This window comes from Athene cunicularia, unplaced genomic scaffold (genome assembly GCF_003259725.1).
Source record: "Athene cunicularia isolate RWA unplaced genomic scaffold, athCun1 SCF_176, whole genome shotgun sequence".
Classification (NCBI taxonomy): Eukaryota; Metazoa; Chordata; class Aves; order Strigiformes; family Strigidae; genus Athene; species Athene cunicularia.
The window spans coordinates 1-8,843 of record NW_020799240.1 but is presented as its reverse complement, the minus strand read 5'-3'; the positions used below and the strand labels follow the sequence as shown (position 1 = coordinate 8,843).

The following is an 8,843-nucleotide window of genomic DNA, read 5'->3' as shown; positions in this document are numbered from 1 at the left end:
TTTTTTTTTTTTTTTTTTTTTTTTTTTTTTTTTTTTTTTTTACACGTGTGTTCATTGCATCTTTTACCTCAACTTTTCCATTTTTTTGTGCCTATGTGTGTTCATTGCGTCGTTTTTACTTCAACTTTTCTTCTTTTTACCGCGGGTGTTCCTTTTGTCATTTTCACCTCCATATTTATTTTTTTTTTTTGCGCGCGTGCGTGTTTGCTTCGTCGCCGGTTTGTTTCTCCGCCATTTTCCAACCGCTTTTTCGGCCGAATCGTGGCGGCGACGGCTGCAGGGAGGGGTTGGGGGTGGTTTGTTTATTTTTTTTTTCTGTGTGTGTTTTTTTGTTTTTTGATTTTTTTTTGTTTTTTTTTTAGCTGCCACCCCCCCCTCACCGCCCACAGTCTCTATTTTTGGATTTGAAATATAAAAAGCCGCAGGTTGATGTTTTTAGCCGCCAGCAGTTTGTTGCACTCGACCGAGTCGACGATGGGCAGCGCCATGTAATCGGTCTCGTTGTTCTCGTTGCTGAAGACAAAATGGTAGATGACGGGGTGGATTTTGACGTCGTCGTAGGGCCCCTCGAGGAGGAGGAAGGAGCACTCCATCGGCGAGTTGATCTTGCTCTTCAGGATGAGCTGGAAGGAGAGGGTGCGCTTGCAGGAGAGGTTGGGGTTGCGCTCGGAGTCGTTGACGCGCGCCTTGAGCACCCAGGTCTGGTTGAGGACGGTGAGACGCGGCGTCTCGTAGTAGAGGCGGGTGATGAAGTCGTCGGTGCGGTACGGGCGGAACTGGACCTCTGCGGAGAGAAAATGGGAGGGGGGGTGTGTGCGTGTGAAAAAGGGGGTGAAATGGCACCCGGCGTCAGCTCAGGGGAGGGTTGAGTGGAAAGGAAGGGGGTGAGGAGGAAACACGAGGGGGAAAAAATTTAAAAAGAACAAACAAATGTGAAATGCGAAATAAAAAATACGAAAAAAAGATTTTAAAAAGCATGACATGGGAAATAAGGAGACAACACCCCCCCCACGCAATAGGAAATAAAAATAAGAAAAAAAGACCAAAAAAAACCATGAAAAAGGAAATAAAAATAAGAAAAAAAAAGACCAAACCCCCCCTGCACAATAAAAGTAAGAAAAAAAGACCACAAAAATATCATGAAATACTAATTAAAAAATAGGAAAAAAAAAAGATCAAAAAATCCCCACACAATAGGAAATAAAAATAAGAAAAAAAAGACCAAAGAAAACCCATATGACAGGAAATAAAAAACAGGAAAAAAGACAAAAAACGCCACACAGTAGGAAATACAGAAGACAAAAAAATAGAAAAACCCCCACAAAATAGGAAACGCAAAATACAAAGACACAAACACCCCACCAAATAGGAAATACAAAATATGAAGAAAAGACAAAAAAGCTCATGAAATAGGAAATAAAAAATATGAAAAAACAAATATGAAATAAAATATACAAAATACAAAATGAAAAATACCCCAAAAATAGAAAAAACTCCACAAAATGCAAAATAAATATTAAAAAAATAAAACCCCCTAGAAATAAGAAATACAAAAAGATGAAAAAATAAAAAATACGAAATAAAAAGTACAAAAATTAGAAAAAACTATGAAATATAAAGTTAAAATACAGAAAAAAATAGAAAAAAGCCCTACAAAATACGTAGTAAAAAATATGGAAAAATTATAAATCCCCCACAAAAAAGGGAATAAAAGATAAAGAATATGGAAAAATAAACATGAAATAAAAAATACAAAATTCAACATCAAAAAACAAAGTAAAAATACAAAACACAAAATAAAAAATAAGAAATATGAAATAAAAAAAGTATAGAAATCCCCCCAAAACAAAAATTAAAAAAATTAAATATGAAATAAAAAACAAAACACAAAATAAAAAATACAAAATAGGAAATAAAAGCCACAAAGAAAATATAAAAAAGACAAAAAATTTAAATTAAATAAAACCCAATACAAAGTAAAAAAATAAAACACAAAATAAAAAACAAACCACAAAATTAATAAATTAAATTGAAAAATAAAATACAAAATAAGAAATGCAAAAAAATAAATAGAAAAGAAAAAATACAAACCAAAAATTTAAAATACAAAATATGACATAAAAAACCAAAATAAAAAATAATTAAAAAAAAAACAAAATAAAAAAATATGAAAAATCAAAAATGAAAAAAATTGCTAAATGAAAAAAAATATTTTAAAATCCAAAATAAAGAGATTTGGGGCCGGCAGGAGCAGCCCCGGCCCCACCCTGCAGTGCCAAACCCGCAGCCAGAGGCCGCTCCCCCCTCCCCAGGACACGACGTGGTGAGAGGAGCCGGTGCTGGCGGGGGCAGCTCCTGGCCACCGGCCACCAAAAGGCTTCACCAGTGTCACCAGCAACCGCTGCCGGCCCCCAAAACTCCTACCAGTGTCCCACCATGTGCCAGCAACAAGACTTTACCGGCATCTGGTAACGTGTTGGCCACCACCACCAGTTGCCAGAAGGTTTTACCGGTGTCCTACCACGTGCCACCAACCACCACCAATTGCCAGAAGGTTTTACCGGTGTTCTACCACGTGCCACCAACCACCACCAGTTGCCAGAAGGTTTTACCATCATCTGGTAACGTGCCAGAAACCGTCTCCAGCTTCCGGAAGGATTTACCGGCATCAGACACGTGCTGGCAACCGCCACCGGCTGCCAAATGTTTTTACCATTGGCCTATGATGTGCCGGCAACAGCCACCAGGTGCCAAAAGACTTTAGCGGCATCTGGCAACGTGCCGGCAACCGCCACCGGCTGCCAGGTTTTACCAGCATCCAACGATGTGCCGGCAACCACCACCGGCTGATAGAAGGTTTGACGTGTTCTACAAGGTGCCAGCAACCACCACCGGCTGCCGAAAGCCTTTACCATCAACCAAGAACATGCCAGTAACCACCATCAGATGCCAAAAAAGTTTTACCAGCGTCCTACAACGTGCCAGCAACTATCACCAACTGCCGAAAGATTTTACCAGCACCCTGTGATGTGCCGGCAACTGCCACCAGCTGCTGAAAGGTTTTACCGGGGTTCTACAATGTGCCGGCAACCGCCAACAGATGCCAAAATGTTTTACCAGCACCCCCGGCATGACGGCAACCACCACCGGTGGCCAAAAGACTTCACCAGCAGCCAATAATGTGCCGGCAACTGCCAAAAGTTTTTACCGGGTCCCGTGGCACGCTGGCAACTGCCACCGCCTGATGAAAGGTTCTACCAGTGTCCTACACCATCCCAGCAACGGCCATGTTACCGGTGTCCTACAACGTGCCGGCAACCACCATCAGATGCCAAAACGTTTCACCATCATCTGATATTCTGCTGGCAACCATCTCCAGCTGCCACAAGGTTTTACCAGCATCAGACAACGTGCCGGTAACAGCCACCAGGCTCCTAGAGGCTTTACCAGTGTCTGACAGCACAGTGGCAACCGCTACCAGTTGCCAAAAGGTTCTACCAGCGTCCTGTGGCATGCTGGCAACCACCACCAGCTGCCGAAAGGTTTTACCATCATCCGGTAACGTGCCGGAAACCATCACCACCTGCCAGAAGGTTTTACTGGTGTCAGACACGTGCTGGCAACTGCCACCAGATGCTGGAGACTTTACCAAAGTCTGGCAGCGCAGTGGCAACCACCACCAGATACCAAAAGACTTTACCAGCATCTGGTAACGTGCCAGCAACCGCCACTGGCTGCCCAAAAGGTTTTATGTGTTCTACAAGGTGCCGGCAACCACTACTGGCTGCTGAAAGCCTTTACCATCAGCCAAGAATGTGCTGATAACAACCACCAGATGCCAAAAGGTTTTACCAGCATCCCACAGCGCACTGGCAACCGTCACCGGCTGCCAAAAGACTTTACCAGCATCTGATTACGTGCCACCAAATGCCACCAGCTGCTGAAAGGTTTTACCAGTGTCCTATGATGTGCCAGCAACCGCCACCAGATGCCAAAAGATTTTACCAGTGCCTGATATCCTGCTGGCAACCACCACCGGCTGCCGAAAGTTCTACCATTGGCCTACAATGTGCCAGCAACCACCACCAGATGCCAGAATGTTTTACCATCATCCGGTAATGTGCCAGAAACCATCTCCAGCTACCAGAAGGTTTTACCGGCATCAGACATGTGCTGGCAACCGCCACCAGATTCCTGGAGGTTTTACCAGTGTCCTACAATGTGCTGGCAACCGCCACCGGATGCCAGACGGTTCTACCACTGTCCTACGATATGTCAGCAACCACCACTCGATGACGAAACTTTACCAGTGTCCAACAATGTGCTGGCAACCGCCACTGACTGATGGAGGTTTTACCCGTGTCCTATGACGTGCCAGCTACCACCACCAGATGCCAAAAGGTTTTACCAGCATCTGATAATGTGCCAGCAACCGCCACCGGCTGCCAGGTTTTACAAGCATCCAGCAATGTGACAGCAACCACCACCGGCTGATGAAAGGTTTTACCATTTTCCTGTGATGTGCCGGCAACTACCACCAGATGCCAAAAGACTTTACCAGCATCTGATAACAGGCCGGCAACCGCCACTGACTGCCAAAAGAGTTTACCAGCAGCCTGCGATGCACTGGCAACCACCGGCAGATGCCACACGGTTCTACCAGCATTCTAACGATGTGCTGGCAACCACCATCAGATGCCAAAAGCTTTTACCATTGTCCTGCAACGTGCCAGCAACCATAAACGGCTACCGAAAGGCTTTACCAACATCTGATAACGTGTCGAAAACAGCCACTGGCTGCCCAGAGGCTTTACCAGCATCCAACGACACACCAGCAACCACCACCGGCTAATGAAAGGTTTTAGCAGTACCCTACAGTGTGCCAACAACTGCCACCGGCTGCTGAAAGGTTCTACCAGTGTTCTGCAACGTGCCAGCAACCACCATCAGATGCCAAAAGGTTTTACCATTGTCCTATGACGTGTTGGCAACCACCACTGGATGCCAAAAGACTTTACCAGCATCCTATGAATTGCCGGCAACCGCTACCGGCTGCCCAAAGGTTTTACCATTGGCCTATGACGTGCCACCAACCACCACCAGATGACAAAAGATTTTGCCATCATCCAGTAACGTGCCGACAACCGACTCCGGCTTGCCAGAAGGTTTTACCAGCATCAGACACATGCTGGCAACTGCCACCAGATGCCAAAAGGTTTTACCAGCATCCAATAACGTGCCAGCAGCCACCATCAGATGTCAGAAGGCTTTACTATCACCTGGTAACGTGCTGGCAACGCCATTAGCTGCCGAAAGGTTTCACCAGCACCCTCCGGCGCGCCAGGACAGACAGACAGGATACGGTTTGGGTAGCAAGGCAGAATTTATTGGGATTTGGCGTACAAACCATCGAGTGAGGCAGCGCGGCCAAACCTCACCGCGAGGCGCAACCGCCGGTGACGCAGCCCGGAGCCTCCCGGCGCGAGGCCGTGGCACCGAGACGCTCCCGGCTGGGCGGTGGCGAAGGCGCCGGGAGCTTGCGGTCGCGGCGTAGGGACCGCGGGCTGGCCAAGCGCACGGGACGGCAGCGCTTCCAGGAGAGAGAGGGAGGGAGAGGAGAGCCCGGCCGACACAACCTGGACAGAGGAGGGGGATCCGTTATTCCAGCCACACCACATTCCCGTCACTGGGCTTCACCACAGCCTGGCACCGTGGTGTCTCAGCACCGTGCTGCCTGGCTCTACCGGGACTGAGCCGTGGCACACGGAGAATGCAGGGTCTGGATTGTGGCTTGTGGATTGTGCCGGAAAGTTCCCAGCACAACCCAGTTGCCAAAACGCCTGGGCCGTTCTCACCAGATCCCCAATCACACTCATGACGCCGGGGTGAGCCGTACGCCCGGCACCGGTGCCCCTGCTCATGGCCGAGGGGGAAATCCTTCCCCCCTCCAGCCCCGATTTGCCGTTTCCCTCGCCGGTTAATTTGCATCCCGGCGTTTCAAACCAAAACCGTTCTTAGGCGGCTGTTCTAGGCCTGATTTTAACACCGACATACCAAGAAAAGATCCAGCTTACCTGCTTTTGCAGCTCAAACAGGGCTTTTCACCCCCATTAGCGGCCAAGCGCAGCCGCCGCAGCACCGGCAGCTTTCCGGCGGCTCGGAGAGGGGTTCGGTAAAACCCCTCGGCAAAGCAACAACGGCTGAAGGTGACGGTGAGCGAAGCATCGCCGGTGCTGCTCCAGAACTCGATAAAAACATCCCAGAGAACATCACGTAGCGTTTTGGAGTTTTAAACTCACATCACGAGGCTGGAAGCTCGAGCCGAAACGCCGCCACGGACTCGGCACCTTTCGCCGTTACCAAATCGCGCGAGGAGAGAAAAAAAACCAGCAGCGCCGAAACAGCGTCAGCGCCAGAAGAGACGCGGGCAGAAGGGCCGGGGAAGGCGCCGGCGTGCCGAGGGAGCCATTACCTGTGTAGCCGATCTTCTCGAAACTGAGCAGGCTGAAGATGCTGTTGTAAAGCTGCATTTCTTTTTTCCTCGTTTGGTCCATTTCGTCTAAAATCTCCATCAGCTCATTGCCAGTTTTGGTGGGGTGGGTACATTCGGCTTCGTGCACTGTCAGCTCGTGGTAAGGACCCTGCCACGGGCACCCGATCCGCTTGTATTTGCACTGGGTCACTCTGGGGGGTTTAAAAAATTCATGTGAATATTCACCAGATTGGGTCGAAACGTGGCCAAAAAAAAAAAAAAAAAAAGGTGGACATTCCAGTGCTAACTCGGGGTTGCCACGGGGTGATTTTTGGGTCTGGAAACACCGGGAGAGACAGAAACGAGGGTGGGAAATCCAGATGTGTTTTATGGCCCGTGGAAAAGCAACCGGAGCGCACCGGGTTCCTGCGAGGCTAACAGGGCCCGGCGGCACAAGGAAAGAAGGAGGGGGGCTCGCTGTGTGCCAAAACACCGCCACGGCCTCCTCCAAATCACCGGCACCTCCGTGGGGAGGTGGGACGTGGGCAGTGGGAGTTTTGGGCTGGGAAAGAGGCCACGGTGCCAACGGCTTCAGCACCAGAGAAACCCTCGTGCTCGCCACAGGGTCGCCGCACCGGTAACACCGGCAACACCATCACTGTGCCAAAGGGAATTTTTTTTACCTGTCCTGGCATTCCTCTTTCTGATGCCTCTCTAGGAGGGAGCGAGGGAATTGCTGCATGCAGAAGCCGCACTCGGAGGGCAGCTCGCTGACGGCTTTTTCCACGGCCAAGTTGCGGCAACACAAGCTCTTGCTGATCTCGCAGCGGCAATTCGGGCAAGTGGCTTGTTCCTCCTTTAGCCGCGCGTCTGCCAGGAGGTGGATGAAGCAGCCGGCGCACATCAGGTGCCCGTTGGTGCACTGAGGAAGAGGAGGAAGACGGGTCAGAGAAAAATCGCCGGCCCGCCGAGGCAAATTAAAGCCAATTCAGACCTGTTGGTGCTGGAAAAAAAACAAACAAAAAAATGTTTTGGCCAAAAAACCCCACCCTGACACACGGCTCCTTGCGGCCCGTTGATCCCAGTACCAGCCCAGACATGTCCCACTCAAGGCATCGCTTCTGTAATTAGGACCGAGTTTGTTTGCCTCGTTCGGGAGGGGCTGGGAAAAGCTTCATCCCAGCTTCCCTCCTCCTCCTCATTTCCAGAATGGAGGGGGGTGAAGCTGCACCCCCCACACCAAACCCTGAGGGATTCGGGATAATCAAAACCAAGTGAGAGGGGAACGGAGTCCCCTGGGGACCAGGAATGAGGGAAATTACACCGAAACAGGGACAAGGGGAAAAAAAACACACCAAAACCCACTCCCTGTATCCCCCAGCTCCGCAGATCCAAAACGTTCCTGGCCGCCACGTTTGCTGGAGTCGAGATTCGGCGAGATTGACACAAAAATCCCTGCGCCAACCGAGGGAAAGTGGGGAAGAACCAGCGGCGCTGCCAAATCCACCAGGAAGCGGCTGCAAGGGCTTGGAAAGCGGGGATGGAACTTGGGGATGCCCGAGTGGGTGCCACTGGGGTAAAAATAATCCAATAAATCTATTTTAGGCCAATTCTGTCATGTTTTGGAGCGGGGTGACAAGACAGAAGCGTTGTCAGTGTCACCCCGAAGTGCCAGAATCACCGTCTCCTTCCTGTACGCGGGCGCAGTCACTTTTCCCCTCTGCGCATCCAAAACTGAAATTTTTTAGGGAAAAAAAATCAGTTTAAGGCACGTCTACAACAGCTGGGTGAAACCCTCGAGGTGAGGAAGAGGAGGACGCGGGATGCTGCCAGCGGCACCGCAGCGATGCCAGCAGCGCCTCAGGCACCGGAGCGATCCCAATCTGTGCTCCTTTCTTCCCAAAAATTGAGGGGAAAGAGCAACCCCTGAGTGTAAAAAAACAGAATTTTGGAGTTTGCCGCGAGGCAATACCCTGGGAGAATCCATCTTCCTGTAAAATACCGGTGGAGGGGGTGACGGTATCGCCAGGGGGTGTGTGGGAAAACTGATGATGATTTTGGGTGAAAACCCACCTCACAAATCCGGCGGGAAGCCGGAGCGCTCCGGCCTGGAATGCCGTTGCTTCCACAACCGGTTCCTGGAGAAAGGAGGCGGCAGGGGGGATCCCCCCCTCCACCTCCTCAAAATTCCAATGGAATTCCTGCCGGCGGGATAACCAGGAGCTGGTTTTCACCAGGGAAAAAAAAACTTTAATCCTCAGTCAGGATGGGAAAGGCCTGACCCTGCGCCGGGGATTAGCACCGATCTGCTTACCCAGGACATCCATTGTTCCGGCTCCCCAAATAAAAAAAAAAAAAATAATTTCGGCGT

General features: G+C 49.8%; 1 protein-coding gene across 1 annotated transcript; it reads right to left on the bottom strand.

Annotated features, from left to right (window-relative positions):
* Positions 1–145: 145 nt before the first annotated feature.
* CYHR1 (cysteine and histidine rich 1) lies at positions 146–7,432 on the bottom strand. Its single transcript, XM_026867144.1, has 3 exons — positions 7,156–7,432; positions 6,473–6,684; positions 146–784 (listed from the first exon to the last, which is right to left on the bottom strand). The coding sequence occupies exons 1-3, from the start codon at positions 7,374–7,376 to the stop codon at positions 393–395; spliced, it is 825 nt and encodes a 274-aa protein (XP_026722945.1). The 5' UTR covers positions 7,377–7,432; the 3' UTR covers positions 146–392.
* Between the last annotated feature and the right edge of the window lie 1,411 nt (positions 7,433–8,843).